The sequence below is a fragment of the Pholis gunnellus genome (genome assembly GCF_910591455.1).
Source record: "Pholis gunnellus genome assembly, chromosome: 23".
Lineage (NCBI taxonomy): Eukaryota > Metazoa > Chordata > Actinopteri > Perciformes > Pholidae > Pholis > Pholis gunnellus.
Window position 1 is genome coordinate 12,412,540 of NC_136550.1, and position 16,213 is coordinate 12,428,752.

General features: G+C 42.1%; 3 protein-coding genes across 9 annotated transcripts; all 3 read right to left on the reverse strand.

The window, feature by feature from the left end:
* Positions 1-2,072: 2,072 nt before the first annotated feature.
* Positions 2,073-3,963, reverse strand: LOC306714406 (ependymin-like). The gene is made up of 6 exons (XM_079184433.1): positions 3,855-3,963; positions 3,640-3,674; positions 3,357-3,491; positions 3,080-3,272; positions 2,805-2,892; positions 2,073-2,663 (listed from the first exon to the last, which is right to left on the reverse strand). The coding sequence occupies exons 1-6, from the start codon at positions 3,919-3,921 to the stop codon at positions 2,540-2,542; spliced, it is 642 nt and encodes a 213-aa protein (XP_079040559.1). The 5' UTR covers positions 3,922-3,963; the 3' UTR covers positions 2,073-2,539.
* A 434-nt stretch (positions 3,964-4,397) lies between these two features.
* On the reverse strand, positions 4,398-7,543 carry LOC306714697 (ependymin-2-like). Its single transcript, XM_079184804.1, has 6 exons — positions 7,395-7,543; positions 7,192-7,226; positions 6,929-7,063; positions 5,274-5,460; positions 5,093-5,180; positions 4,398-4,964 (listed from the first exon to the last, which is right to left on the reverse strand). The coding sequence occupies exons 1-6, from the start codon at positions 7,459-7,461 to the stop codon at positions 4,835-4,837; spliced, it is 642 nt and encodes a 213-aa protein (XP_079040930.1). The 5' UTR covers positions 7,462-7,543; the 3' UTR covers positions 4,398-4,834.
* Positions 7,544-7,732: 189 nt separating this feature from the next.
* On the reverse strand, positions 7,733-15,893 carry alpk1 (alpha-kinase 1). 7 transcript variants are annotated; one of them, XM_079184800.1, is made up of 14 exons: positions 15,848-15,893; positions 15,270-15,506; positions 14,763-14,917; positions 14,480-14,678; positions 14,209-14,268; positions 14,029-14,115; positions 13,876-13,952; positions 13,667-13,762; positions 13,464-13,568; positions 10,760-13,187; positions 10,246-10,393; positions 9,998-10,160; positions 9,169-9,355; positions 7,733-9,023 (listed from the first exon to the last, which is right to left on the reverse strand). In XM_079184800.1, the coding sequence occupies exons 2-14, from the start codon at positions 15,382-15,384 to the stop codon at positions 8,830-8,832; spliced, it is 4,014 nt and encodes a 1,337-aa protein (XP_079040926.1). In that variant the 5' UTR covers positions 15,385-15,506; positions 15,848-15,893; the 3' UTR covers positions 7,733-8,829. The 7 variants fall into 7 exon arrangements, with proteins under 7 accessions (XP_079040926.1, XP_079040927.1, XP_079040923.1 ...); XM_079184801.1 differs by having other exon boundaries at positions 15,270-15,459; positions 15,848-15,884; XM_079184797.1 differs by having other exon boundaries at positions 15,270-15,509; positions 15,848-15,883.
* Positions 15,894-16,213: the final 320 nt, after the last annotated feature.

Genomic DNA, 16,213 nt, shown 5'->3' on the forward strand with positions numbered 1-16,213 from the left:
GTTTCGCTTTCAATTCTGGGGATCCCACTAATTAAAAAAAGACTTGATCGGCCTTAAATTGGTTGGTTTAATACTGGAGGTTTGATTATATCAGAATGTCCAGGTCTACGTGCCCAAATATGGTCTGCAGGGTGAACTGCCTTAGGACCAATTGTGTTCCCATTTCATAGATGACCTTTAGGACACAGAGTATTCTGTTTGATACACAGTGGCTGACCACCCTTTTCCTACTAAATTGGGATCAATATTAGGAGTTATTTTTAATCTCACAGTGAGCACCGATGATGTTGCTTATAAACTCTTATTACTGTTATTGTTGCTTCATTGGATTACTGTGACGTTGTATTCAGAAATGTAAATGTAAAAGACACATATGACAGAAAAAATGACAAACATATTATATAATTATTATTTTTTCAAACAGAGTACACAAATAAGATAAGAATGAACATCTTTCTTAAAATGTCAAACTGCTCCTTTAAATCAGCAACACTGAATGCCTGATCTGTTATGTTTGTTTGATTGAAAAACTATCAAAGGAAGTGACATAAAATGAAAGTTCAAAAGTAGCACCCAGCATAAACCAGTCTGGGCACATCAAGAAAATATTCAACCTTCTTGCTTGTACAACACCATTATTGACACATCAGTATTTCATCAGCTTTCGAACGCATTCATTGGGGAAGTTAAAGCATAACTTGGGCATTCTCAGACCTCAGATCCAGCAAGACCAACGACTTCAAGTAGATCAGCAGGCTTCAATGTGCAGCCACTGTCCTGTGGTCTTAGGCAGCACATAAAAGGATTAAAAAAACAACAACTCAAAGCTAAAAAATCTCTTTATTCTACGACATATTTTAAAAAGTGTCTGCACCCAGCACAGTAAACTCTATCAGTGAGATCCTGTAGGCAGCTCCCTGAAACCTGTAACAAGGCCTCCGTTATAAGATTGTGTAAGAGGGCAAAGTGTTCCCTGACGCTTGTCCAGGCAGGCATCAAACACTCAGGCCACAGCGCTGCGGTGAAATCTGTGCAGACCGTGTGGTTCTTCTAAAGACGTGTAGGTCGAGCCTACAAGTGATCAGTCTCTTGATTGAAAACAAGAATTTGGGAGATTTTGCAGATTGAAGGTGTTGCCACTGCAGATGATGTGTCAGACGTCCAGTCTGTTGATGAGGGCATCTTCCACCAGAGTGATTTTACAGCCGTTTTACAACTTCTGTTTATCCGATGAATGGTGATTCTCTATCTGCTAATAGGCCACACATAATAGATCTTGAAGTTAACCGTGAACACATCCTGTAAACTGCCATAAAAGACGTGTGGCCATTAATACTGTGTGAAATATTTCAATAAAATTACATTTTCTTCTGAATGACATATAATACATTTTTAACCACTGACCAGTTTCTATATTAAGGGTGAAAGTTGACAAAAACAGACCATAATCCATCATTATTTACAGTTAACAATGGAGCTTTTAAAAAGTATTTCACTGGCAAGACTACATGGAAAAGAATACAACTTTCATCAATTTTAGTCAGAATTTATCGTTTTTTTCAGGACAATAAATAACCATGCACACGGTCATCACTGTGTTATTGTATCGTTGGAATGATGAATAACTATGAACATGTACTATTTTAAATTGCAGGTAAACTCATTAAGTACCTGTTTGGGAATTTAAGCTCAATACTGCCCTCTTGTGTTTGTATGGGTGTATTGCTTTAAAAAACCTCGTCTAGGAATTGTGGGAAACAAGAGTCACATGAGTAACAAAGTAAGGATTAGTTCTCTCTTTAAATGTATTTTAAGTGACAAAAGCACTGGCACAACATCTCGCTCAGTTGATAGTTTCACTCCCATATGTGCACAATTAAAGTGTTTAATAATAATTTAGAATCTATTGTGCGGTTATAAAAAAATGAATGCATGTAATAAAATGATTCATAATTGTCTCATTCAAATTGCTAAAACATCAGAAATTGTTATTACCATAAAACAATGTTGGATTAACGTTCATTGAAATATTTATTTTACCTTACGCTGACATTCTCTCAATCTATCAGAATATGTGAAAGTCAACCCTGTCTGGTTTGAAATATTTTTATTTCATTTTTTGAACACGTCATGTAATATTTCTCAGGTCAATCCATCGGGTTCGTCACCATTTTCTACAGTTTAAAGCTAAACCTTCAATCGATTAATTGAAGTAAATCCCAGAATAATCAACAATGAAAATAATCATAAATTACAGTCCCAAAACTGTAAAACATATTGATTTAATTAAAGTTAAGTCTATAAACTTTGATTTGTGGTTGAGTCTTCGACTCACTTATCTTACTTATGTCAGTGAACAAAATAAGGCATTTTGCAGCAAGGTCCAGACGGCCAACTCCCAAAAGGGTTTCAAACCCGCAACAAATGTGTACATTCAAATTGATGACACCAATGACTGCCATAACAAAGAGATAACACAGTGCAAAGAGTCATATACAGTGATCATTGCGGTGCACTACATTTCAGAAAATATAATATTTTAAAACAAACTGAAGAAGGTCACTGGCTCCTCATCAAGCCTTTCCTCCAGCTGAGCGCCCTCACAGAAACGTGGAGGGATGAGCTGTTGAGGTTCCACTAGTCCGATGACGTTGTTGAAGAAGCTGAAGGTGACAAATGGGAAGAACACGTGATGTGTTTGAGAGGCTTCATAAAGTCTTATTCTGTTCCATTTCATACATTTATTTCTTCTGGTGAGGAATCTTATCCTTCACATTTGTGAGTTGTGGTGTGCGTGCACTAACTTGGTCGACATCCATCCACTTCTATTGGTATGAAACAGAGTGCTGACGGGGATGCATCCAAACTCTGTGACGGTGCTCATGTACTTTGCTGCAGAAACAGAAATGCATCACATGAGAGCTGAGGCAGCGCAACCAGACAAGCAGGTTTGTTAGCATGACATACAAGGCAGTGATTAGACAGAAGATTGACAGACAGTCATGTGCTACAGCACACCACATGACTTTGCTGTGATTTCTTTCTGTCTAATTTCCTCTAGTTTAGTTTCCTCTTGTACCTGTTCCCTTCTTCATTCGCAGCTCTCCCCACCAGGTGTTGACCAGGACTCCCTGTCCTGGACCAGAGGAGCTGCCTACAACGACCTGTCCCACTAGGGACGCATTCTGTGGGATCTCCAGTGGGTGGAAGTCTGCATTCAGTGGCTTCTTGCAACATGTTTGGTTCTTGTTGTTGATCTTATACATGACACCCTGCAGGACAGAATGGCATTATACAGCAGTTAGTGTTGCACACGTCATCTCCTGGTGTAGATACCTATGCCATGTTGTCATTACCTCTCTGAAGAGTAAAAGCACATCAAAGTGGAAGGTCTTGTTGTCGTAAGATCCAAACTCTCTGAGGCGGATGCGCTTTCCCAGTGCATCATAGCTGTACTTGGCATAAGCCATCAACTTCCCACTTTGGGAGGCCTTGGAAAATGACATACAAAATTAAATTGAAAGTTTTGCAGCGAGCAGTGCTTTGGATATGACCTCCACTCCAACTCGACTTATTTTGTTCAATAGTAATCCAGTATGGTGAATACAATCTGAGTTGTGTAAGGAGATGCAAATTTACCACACTGAGGCTTCCAGTCAGCAGCGGTGGGGATGCTGTTAAAATGAATGCAGTGTTTTATTATAACAGAGGCATTCACATCACAGCTGTGGTAAGCTTGCTACGTAGCCATGATATTTCCTCATGAATAAGGAAGCAAAAACAGAACAGCCCGATCAGTATTCAGAGGACAAACTAGATTTACAAATGAACTCAGCATCTGTTGATGTACTCACTGCATGGATGTGGTCTCTGAGCTAGGCAGCCCACTGACAGGCACGCGAACAGGACGAGGGCTCTCATGCTGTCCTATGGTAGATACACCTTTCCTCTGCACACAGATGCAAATATGTTGCTGCGTGAGAGCGCTCACTTCCTTATAAAGAAGCCGGGGAGGCTCCCACTCGGATTCCACTGCCAGGTTTTCTCTTGAGTCCAGTAGCTTCAACACCTGTCTTGTCAGAATAAACAAACACCATTAGCAATAATATGGGAGTGTCCACAGCTTCTAACAGATGTTTCAGCTTTGAATCTGGCCTGAGAAGTTTATGTCATGTCATCTCCTCTCTCTCCCCGTCCCTGCTAATTTAGGCAAACCCCCCCGAAAACCTTATATGTATAACTTTGACCTTTGACTTCGAGGGAAATGTAAAATCAAGGGATGTCGATTTTATCAATTGTTATAGTTATGTTAATTAATTGGCCATTTATTGCATGAAGTCGTCATGCCGCACTTTTGCCGTAATATTGCATGTTAGCATTTACACACAGACACAAGGTGACATATATGCATTTTATTTTTATTTTTTATAAGCTTGTTAATAAAAGTTACATGTGGTCACACATCAGCATTTTTTGTTAGCTTTTTAATCCATTGTCAACATGATGATGTCATGTCTGAGATGCTCCAGATGCTTGGAATTACACGTTCTTGCAGAGTAAATGTGATGTATACCACGTAACAAAGATATGATTCAGCAGCTGCATTTTATTTTTATTTTTTATAAGCTTGTTAATAAAAGTTACATGTGGTCACACATCAGCATTTTTTGTTAGCTTTTTAATCCATTGTCAACATGATGATGTCATGTCTGAGATGCTCCAGATGCTTGGAATTACACGTTCTTGCAGAGTAAATGTGATGTATACCACGTAACAAAGATATGATTCAGTAGCTGCACTTTATTTTTTTCAAATCATTAGTCAAAGGAGGCCCTCACAGCTTGTTAAGGAACAAGCTGAGAAAGTCTGTCTGCTCTTCATCAGCCCTCATCTCTTCACCGAGGCAGAAGTCTGGAGGGTTGAGCCGATCGGGGTCTGGTATCCCATGGACGTTGTTGAAGAAGCTAGTAAACAGAAAGGCGGAGACATAATGACCATTTGGCCCGATGCAAACAGTTCTGATTTTCAAGTCACAACGTCGTTCCTGCCCTTTAGAGTGATTTTTACAGTGTTGATGTTAATGTTAACTCACGTTGTCAGCACCCATCCATACTGGCTAGTGTGGTACACAGTGCTTACAGGAACACAACCAAATTCAGTGACTGTCAAAATGAACTTTCCTGTAAGGACAGAGATGAAAACAAATGTATTAATAGACTGGGACGGATGGATAGACAGTTCAGGCATTTTCATACCATTACATGCTCTCTAACCTGTTTTGTCGGGCAGATCTCCCGTCCAAGCATTGACCAGGAGTCCTTCTCCAGGTTCAGACGAGCTGCCCAGAACATATTGGCCCGCCAGTGACGCTTCTTTTGGGATGGCCATAGGGTGGAAGTCTGTCTTCAGAGGCTTTTTCTTGCATGTGCGGTCATGTTCGTTAATCTCATACATGGTACTCTGGTGGATGAAAGTTGTGGGATTAGGGTGACAGTTGCTTAGTTGAATTCATATCATGTTTTTTCTTCTTTCAAGAAATAACGATGTAGTATATAACATCATCGTGATTTCTTGTGCATGGATTGAATACCATTTAAATCCACGATGAGTGAGAGGGAGGGACCAGCATGTGGTAAACTGCAGCATTCTGTGATCTGATCATATTTTATGCTCACAAACCTTGTTGACTGGTTGTGCTGCCTCAGCTAACTAATGATTCTGCACGTGAATTTATGAACAAAAAGTGAGGAGTCCTAATGCTATTTTGAAGCACAGTACCATTACCGTAGAACAAGTTGATATTAAATATTATAATTTCTCTAAATGATGCTATTGTCATGTTACATTACTATTTAAGCACTTAAATCTGTATATTCACATGGTTACTGTGAACTCTGACATATTGACATTTAAGATTATGGTTGTGTGGATAACCGAAGGACCACTCCATCTGTAAATCATTTGCAAGGTCCACAGACAATTTGTACTCCCATAATAAAGTCTCACTGCACTTCTGCACTGCGACTTGGCAAATAGCAACTCCTATCATTGCTTCATTGTATTGGAAGCCCAGCGCGACTTTTATTCAAATAATAATGTAAACTTCAAAAATGAAAATGTAATTTCCCACAATAGCATTATAGTTGTCCACATAAACTGTGTGTATGTGACGCACCGGACTTGCAACTTACTACAGTGTAAACACACTCCTTATCACACAGAGCAGCTGATGTAGTGTAAAGTCTGCAATAGTCCACACAGGGCCGGTAGGAGAGATGGTTGATGGGTCAAACAGACACCGGACCCAGTAGACTGCCGTTCATGTCCCTTTGCACAACTAAAAATAAACGTTGACATTTTGTCCCGTCAATCGTAAGTCACATCAGTCATTAGTCAAGTGACTCGGTTGTCACGTGCTAGTCACATGAGTTGTTAATTAGTCAAGTTTACGCCAACCAGGCTCTTTTCCTAACCCTAACTAGGTGGTTTTGCTGTCTAAACCTAAACGTCCTTTGAAGACGGAAGTTCATTTTGAAAAGACACAATGCATGTAACACGCCGTCCCTCACACGCCCTAACCCGACGCTAGCGGGTGCGCAGTGTCAGTTTGAAGCTTAAGTTAAAGCACTGACCAAGCTGCGTATTTGGGGGATTGGGGTCACAATGTGTGACCATTGATAAAGAAATATAGTTACTGCGCTTACAACATGCAAAAAATGAAATGAAATAAAAACAATAACATATTCAATCAGAATTTGGATTTATACCCCTCAGTTTGTTCAAATTTGAGAAATTGAGTATAGATTGTGAGTACACTCCAGCTGTAGATCTTGGTGCTTCTAATTCAATAAAATGATTTTTCTTCTAATCAGGAGCGACTTCACTCCAACAGAAATATTTAGGACACTCATGTCAGTGCTCTGGTCACCTCTCTGTACAGCAGAAGCGCGTCATAGGTGAATGACTTGTTCTCGTAAGAGCCCAGCTCCATGACCCGGACCCGTTGTCCCAGTGCATCGTACAGGAATCTGGCGTAGGTCCACAGCTTTTCATTCTGTGTGGACTGGAGAAAGACCATGTTGAGTGAGTGAGTTTACATCTCCCTCTTTCACACACCGTAAATGTGCTTAGTCATGCTCAGGTCAGGTTCTGATGCTTACATAACACAACTCAGAAACAATGAACACTCACCACAGAGAGGCCTCCGCTCAGAAGAGCAGGACTTGCTGCGTTATGGAAGAAGATGCGGGAAATGATTTAACAAAAGCACACATTTGACACAGTAACCTTACAAGTCTGATCACTGTCTAATTCAGCATTGGATAACATTGAGAATTGAAAAAGCATCAAATGTCTTAAGAAATAAGAGCTGAGAAATCTGTCATTGTACTTACAGCACGGGTGAGGCTCCTGAGCCAGGCAGCCTGCCAGTAAACACGTTAAAACTACGAAGAGCATCATATTTCAGGATTCCACGCTCCAGACAGCCACAAACACTCTGGTACTTGAAAGGAGAGTCACTTCCTTATAAATACGACCTGAGGCTCCAGGAGGAAATCCTGCTTCCAGGGTTTATTTCTAACGCTGTAACTCTGCTGCCATCATGCGCATATTTAGATAAAAGGCCATATACTGTACCTCTCCCTGCAAATGACGTCTACTTTATGTTAACTACAGGCTGGTTAACGTTTTTTTAAAGGAGACGATTGTAGGCTTACAAATGATTGTGTGCATGTTGAGACATATTATGTCTGGAAATATTTTATTTTACATTCTGCATGATACAGTACATTTAGCTGAGCACAGAAAGCAGAAATACACAATATGTCAATATAATGTTCTTTTGATGAAGATCATGTGACTGCGAGGTCATGCAGGCACACTGGGTTAGGGGTAAAGAATGTTGTTTGTGTTCAGATGGAGGCTTGTAAACCCAGAACTGGATTTTCAGCTGACTGGAGGAGGATGCTCAAGGGTGCTAACCGCTCCAAGAATGACATCACGGTCATATGATGTGGAGGTGTGTGACTGTTGTAATCAGAGCACCTGCTTGTCCTACAATCCGTCTAGTACATACTGTATCTAACAAAAGCATTACTTTATAGATTTGCATTTTTCATTTGATTCAATATTTACACATGCATCTGGTTGTGTTCCTATTCTCAGGCACCAGTGTGATGGGTTTGGAGGTGAAAAGAGCAGAATCTCAAAATATAGTTACATGATCGGAAACTTTGAACCATTGTATGCCAATGAAAAGAAGATGGCTGCATCTTATTCATTTGTAGATTGCTTTCATTTTACATACATTTTGAAAGTTACTACTCACGTTGGAATGTTTGCATGGTCATCTGTTATTAAAGCAAAAAAGGAAGTTGAATATGTTGAATTTGCACAAAGCTGAATAGCTAACGCCAGGGTGTGAATGGGGGCGATGCAAGCTCTGATCCCCACAGCGCTGATGATGGAAACGTTTCATAAAGCACAAGCTTTACACTCAACAATATTTGCCTCGTGCAGTCACAGGTGGTTCCTGCACTCCAAAGCAAAACAAAAGTAGGTATTTTCTGTTATTTATTGCAGAGGAAACTAGCTTAATTGCTAATGCTAATAACTAATAACTTTTATACATTTAGCACCTCAGATAGAATGTAATTTAACTTTAAACTATTTTCATACTTTTGTTGGATTTTACTTTTCTACACTCCTACATTATTGCTGTGGTGCTGGACTGCTATGGTGTTGCTATTGGAGAAATACAGTACCTTGATTGATCATTTACTTCTGAATACAAACACTCCCATAAAAACACTCAACATCGGCAACTCCTCAAAGTTTCTGAGGCGGCACTGGAGGTAGTTGGAGCAGCTGGCAAATGCCATTGCACTCTGGCCCATGTTGCTCTTCCAGGAAGTACCTGAGGCCTCTGGCAGCGAAGTTGGAGGGGCCTTTGGGGGTCTTGGTGGAGTGAATCTGGGGGTCAGTGAGGTAAGTCAGCCCTTTGCCATTGGCTGTCACCCACCCTGTAAAAGAATGCGTTGATGATGCGTTCACAATTAAGAACAAACATATATATATACCTTTAAATGACAATATTAAGAATACACCAGGAGTCTGTGATTTCAGTGACACACACACACACACACACACACACACACACACACACACCTTGCAGGTCTACAACAACTTCCTGTTGGTCAGAGAGCAGGTAGGTAAAGTGTCCGAAGGCGAGGCCATATTCTGTAGCCTGGAAACCCTCTTCCTTCTTTCTAGTGTTGTTGGTCAGTTTGACAAAGTCTCCAAGCATGTAGGGCTCAACTGTTACACAGCCCGCAATCTGATTTCCATTCAGAATCTATTCACAATTACAGAAAACAAGAGGGAAACATTGAAAGCCCGTCTTTGTATGCAACCTATCTTCTCCTGTAATCCAATGGCTTCACTATGTCTCCAAATGTACATTACATGTGGTGTTGAGTGTTCTGTCACTCCTCAAAGTACTCACCAGGGCAAGTGTTGTAGTCTTACTACATTGTGTATAATTTCAAAAGGTATTCAGGCCAGAATTGTAAATTTAATTCATAATACAATTTCTTTTTTTGGGCTTGTATCATTTGTAATGATACAAATAAGCTATTATTTGTATCATTATTTCCCATTTACCCCCCTTAATAGCTCATAGTGCATTATAGACTGATAACTAATAAGTATTGGCTCCACTACAGTCAGTAGAGAGTATATATTTCTGGCTATAAACTGACAACTGGAGGGTGTACTGGGATTAGATTTGAAATTCAACCAACACAGATCCAAGGCTGCTGCAGGCTATTCTGCACTCTGCGGTCTCTAAGTTATGTATTTGTGTATGGGGTCCTATTAAAGTGGCAATTATGAATGATGTAATTTTAATACTAATGATACATCTACTTTCCCTAAATGAAGTGAAACTTAACACATATATTTCATGTTTGCCGTGTTCTTTATGATTTGGCCTCACCAACAGTGCTTCCGAGGGAATGAAGAAGATCTGAGCCATCACTTCCTTGTCGTAAAGTTTCTTGTTGAACGCAGTCACATAGTGCTGGGCTGTCATCTGTCTCTCCACATCTTTCAGGTGGAACTGGATCTCCTTAGGCTTCAAGTAGTCTTTCCCCACATAACTAAGAACATAAGCACACAGACAAAGTGAAACGTGAAGTCGTTATGTTCAGGTTCAGGTTGTCCCTAGAATGTGCAGCTGCATACCTGCTTAACCTTTCCTCCTGGTGTAAAAACTGCACCCATATTGCCGCTCTCTGTTTTCCCTCCATCCCCATCGGCTTCCCGATGTAAGCACAGGTCTCCCTGGCTGTCCACAGTCCTGTGGCTTTGGAGAACTTTAAATGAAGAGCACCTAATAGAGACGACAGTCAGAGATTAGCAGACAGTGGCAATCAATGTTTTATTCACAAGGTCCAGAGTGTAAGATTTAGGAGGCTCTATTAGCAGAACTGGAATATAATATTCATAACTATGCTTTCATTACTGTATAATATGAAAATAAGAATCGTGCTTTTTTTTTTTGTCAGCTTAGAATGAGCCCTTCATATCTACATAGGAAGTGTGTCTATTCACAGAGTCCGCCATGTTGCAATTCTCCAACACGCTTTGGCCAGCGCCAGCTGTTGGGCCGACGGTGGACCAAAGTGGTGGACCGACAGGCCGACATTGCCATCCGGCTAGTGTGGCTAAAAAGATGTACTGATGAATTCAAACTTACTGTGGGCAGTTCTGTGTGTCTCAAGTTTGAATTTTGTTTTGTCACTATGAAGGCTCTTCAGCAGACATTCATGGCAAACTCCAGCCAGTAGGGCTTGGTAATCCTGCTGTGATAACAAATAGGGAGTCTGTGGGACAACTTCAGCTACTGTGCTGTGCTTCAGGCAGCTGTAGCACAAGGGGTTCTTCATTTGAGGGGCAATTCCGTTTTCTGATGAAGTTACTTCACTGTGTTGGTCTCCACTTTGATGCTCCTCCAGCATCTCAAATGAACTCCCTGTGGAGGTGTCAGTGGAAGCACACTGTTCTGGGGCAAACTGGGAAACTGTGGTTGCTGAAGTGTTCTTGGTAGCGGGTTTTACAGATACTGAGTCAGTGTGCATATTTGGGTTAACATTAAGGCTCTGCAGAGGTCGTGGCTTGAACAAGTCTCCGGATTCCCCTCCAGATGTGTGCTTTTTGTGCGTGAGATCATGAGCTGAATCATTGGTTTCAGAATCAAGGGTCTCCAAGAGGAAGAAGCTCCTATCAGACTCTGGTGACTTGCTGCCTTGGCTGGTTCCTGCTTTTGATAGGCCGCTCGGCTGAGGTTTTCTGATTGTGGGAGAGTTCAGGTCAGTTGTAATTTTCTCCCATGACGACTGGGAACCAAAACTGTCATTGAGCGAGCTGGAGGTTGTTCCGAGAGCTAGCTGGGATAAAGATTGTGCTGCTCCCTCAGATGCTGGCGGTCTCGGCGCCACACCGTCAGTCATCCAACCCTCCTCAGTGCCCAGTGTCTCTATTCCAGCTTGTATCACTTCAAACATCTCTGAATCACCACTAGCATTGGAAGAGGAAGTGGCAGTTATTACAGGTCTCGGGACAGTTTGGGAACTGACTGCAGACTTGTTTTCATCAGCAAAATGAAGAATGCTGTCTGACCGACCATCAACCTCAGTGGTCAGACAGCTCTGGTTACGTGCATTTGCTTCACGTTCAACAGCCCCACTTCCTGTGACGCTGCTGCTGCTGGGCCTAGGAGACCCTGAACTGCTCAGGGAGAAGTCCTGCCATGAAGAGCCAAGGTTATCTGTGCTTCCTCGAGTGGTACACAGGTCAGACTTCTGAGGTGGGTGCAGAGCAGTTGATTTTATTAAACTGTATTTCTGTTGTGGCTCCTCTCCTTTGGGTGACACTTTGCAGGCCTCAGTGCTACATTCTGTGTTGAGTGTACCAATGGTCGGCTGAGGTTTTCTGATTGTGGGAGAGTTCAGGTCAGTTGTAATTTTCTCCCATGACGACTGGGAACCAAAACTGTCATTGAGCGAGCTGGAGGTTGTTCCGAGAGCTAGCTGGGATAAAGATTGTGCTGCTCCCTCAGATGCTGGCGGTCTCGGCGCCACACCGTCAGTCATCCAACCCTCCTCAGTGCCCAGTGTCTCTATTCCAGCTTGTATCACTTCAAACATCTCTGAATCACCACTAGCATTGGAAGAGGAAGTGGCAGTTATTACAGGTCTCGGGACAGTTTGGGAACTGACTGCAGACTTGTTTTCATCAGCAAAATGAAGAATGCTGTCTGACCGACCATCAACCTCAGTGGTCAGACAGCTCTGGTTACGTGCATTTGCTTCACGTTCAACAGCCCCACTTCCTGTGACGCTGCTGCTGCTGGGCCTAGGAGACCCTGAACTGCTCAGGGAGAAGTCCTGCCATGAAGAGCCAAGGTTATCTGTGCTTCCTCGAGTGGTACACAGGTCAGACTTCTGAGGTGGGTGCAGAGCAGTTGATTTTATTAAACTGTATTTCTGTTGTAGCTCCTCTCCTTTGGGTGACACTTTGCAGGCCTCAGTGCTACATTCTGTGTTGAGTGTACCAATGGTTGTCCCCATTGCAGTTATACACAATCTCGCATCCTTGGTCCTCTTACAGCTTGTGTTGGTTGTCTCACACAGTGATGCATGATACTTTTGGAATCTCTGCATCACCTTGGCGAAGCCTTTCAGAGTGAAACTGATCAATGTGTCTTTGATGTTTCTGTAGCTGTCAGGGATAAAAGATCCCTTGTCTGAATTAAGGAAAGGCTCCACTCCTAACAGAAGCTTGACTTGGGCGACCAGATGCATGATTTCAGCACAGAGGCCGTCTTTGTCTTGGGTATCTGCGTTGCAGTAATCATAGAAATTTGCTAAAGCTTTTTGGCAAGCTTGAGTTGCCTGTGCCACAACCTCCGGAGGAGTGCCGAGCCATTTGTGGGCGACAGTGAGAGAATAGGCAGCCTTCAGGAAGGTGTGAAGCTCCTGCTTGCTGGTGACCAGCTCGCCCTCTGCTTTGGTGAGCAGGCCGATTGAAAATGCTTCTCTAGCCTGCAGGAGGAAAGACTGCCGTTGAGAGGCAGGGCAGTCCACTGAGAAATTGTACGATAACAAGCAGGTCCCTTGAGTTGCCTGAAGAGAAAAATAAAATGAATAAAATAATAATTTAATTAAATTAAAGCAGCAATCAGTAAGATTTAAACCTCAGAATAGGGATGTCATGAGAAGTGATACTTAAGTACCAAGTCTACCGAGGCAAAATTCGGAATCAGCTACATTGTGAACGACAAATGTGTTGAAATTGACAGGAGGAGAGCTAGTAACGTTAGCTGTTAGCTGTTAGTAGAGAGAATCTCGAGGTGGATCATCAGTGAGCCGTGGCGACGACCCGTCATTAGAAAGGCTTACCACATTGGTCAACACATAGAGGGAAGTGTACTGGCTGTACACCACCGCCATCTTTGCTGCCTGGGCTGCTGAGAGGAGACGATGACGCCTGTCACCAAGTAAAGACTGCTCCAAACAATCAGACAGACATAGACAAGAAATTGTACAAAGCTTGCAGTATTTAAAAGAATAAAAAAACATTATTATGTGTCAGATAAACTTACCAAATCAATATCTGGATTAGTCCTAAAAGCGTGGAAGTCCCCATCATTCATAGACACCAATATGTTGGCCAGTATGCCAAGAGAGGTTCCAATGCCCTATAAATAGGTACAGACATGCAGAGCAAAGATTTTTGTGTGGATGTTGTGCATGTTTACAAGCTCATAATATGGCACCTGTGATGGCAATAATGAGGTTGCATCTGGGCTACCTTTTTATCAGGTTGAGGAAGTGCGTAGTAGCCAACCAGAGAGGCCCAGATTAGCTCTGCAGCCTCCAGCCACAGGCCTGACACAGAGCAGAAAACAGGATCAGTGCATCAGCGGAGTAAACTCTCTTCTTTCATTCAGGGAAAAAAACTTACCCAGCTTTTGCAAAATCATCCCACGTACTTGAACACTAACGGCCTGCACAAGGGCCCTGTCACTTTCAGAGTGGTACACCCAACAACCTGTATAAGAAAGCAAAGATTAGCTTTTTATTTAGCTTGTGAGAAACATTATAATAGATCGTTAAAAGGCAATATGAACGTCATGGAACCTACCGGTGGCTCCGCTGTTGTTAATCAGACTGCTCAGAATGTATTCTGCCTTCAGCAGTTTGCCTGTAGGGAAGATGATTGTAATGTTTATCCAGCTCTGTATCTCTTTAATGGCAATTGTGTCATGATGAATTTCACATTTCATTTTATGAGTTTGCATATTATTTCCCAAAACAAGGATCAGGATGATTTATGACGTGTGAACTCATCCATTATTTATTTAGAGCCAGTGGCTCCCCATAAAACTAAGAATCTCCGCTCCACCAAACTGCACCAGAGTTAAAGTAGACCCTGGCCTGCCGTATGACCAGCTGGGGGGCCACAGGGGTATAAGGGTGGCGTCTGTGGAGCAGCTTGGTGATCTTCAGCAGCCGGCTGGACTCGTCTGTCCAGTAGAGGAAGCGGTCGACTAAGAAGACCACCGCCAGTGCCGTGCGTGCCTCCTGAGCCACGATGGAAGCCTTTAGAACGGCCTGGCAACACAGCAAACATAAACATAGGTCATTTCTGTTAAGTAACACCACGAGGAAACCATCACGTAGCCGTGTCATTATTACCAGGAGCTGAGATAGGTGCTTGCTGATGAGGTCACTGAGGTTGGTCTTGTCATCGGCACTGAGTGACTCCTTATACTGCCACTTCTCTGGCACAAAAGGCCATTTCATATCCATTGCCTCCTGCAGGAGAGAGGCCAGCTCCGCACACAGCGAGTCTACAGGAAATAGGTGGAATTTCATAAATCCAACAAATGTGTGTGGCAATGTAAAGATTAACTGGCCTAAGAACTTTGAAACCAGAAGTGTTAATACAACTGACAATACTTGATAAACCTTTGCAAACTTTGCAGGAGAGAATAATTTCACTTAAAGCTACACCAGAACCGTTTTACCCCTAACTCCATGTTGGATCCATTGAGTAAAGAATGCTTCACTCTCAACACAAACCATGTCTTAAAACATAAATGTGAAGTAATTCCATCGCCTATTCTCTTTACACAAATCCCAATCAGACTTCCTCCCATGACCAAATGAAGATTTAACAAATGGCACCATCTTCTGTCTGACCTCTGCAGCTACAGCAGTGAAGCCTCTCTGCCTCAGTGGGCTGGGTCGACTGTTGAGCTGCTGTCACTGCTCCGAGGCACTCCTGCAGTAAATCCCCCACCTCCTGGCTGTCCATTCTGGTAAACGGATGCTGTAGGTGTAGACTGGGATGAACGGATGTCCCCCTTTCTTGACCTCTTCACTTCTGTTCCTGTATTAAAGTGATTCAAAGAGGGGGAATCCCACGCAAAGTCCAGGCTGCTGTTGAGAAAGTATTGCACCATCGGGTCTGCTTGTAAATTTCAAAACATGAAGGCTTCAATCAATGAATACCACACAACAAATAAACACAGAACACTGAAACTGCTTAGAAGATTAGTTCAATAGTATTATTGTCGCAGGAATTATTGAAATGTATTCATCCCTTCATTCACACCTATTTACGCATTTACTCAATAATTCACTCATTTCTTCCGCTTTTTTTATTACTGTTGCCACAAATATCATTAATCATTAATGCCTCAATACTTTTATGCCCTAATGGACCACACACAGCAGCTTCCTACAACAAGTTTACTTTTCAAAACTCTCTCTTTTACCATTATGTCTCCAAGTTCTCCTCTTGTTCCTGGTCGGACTACCCACTGCTGCCTTTAAATGCAATCGGACATATCCCAACTCCAATTTCAAAGAGCTTATTCTGCGGGTCCTTGCACTCTGATGTGTGATTATGTGGTTCTCAAACTGACTGTATTTTACACATATCAGCAATATGTTGTAAAAAGTTAATATTTTATATATTTTATAAGTTAATATTTTATTTATTTTGGCCATGCTTTTAGGTGTTTAGGGTTATTACCTATTTAATCCCGCATGACGTGAACGCAACATGACGTTATGACGGGAGCTACTCTGTAGCAACAGGTATAGACTGCCCCTGCTGTATGTATACAATATATAAAACA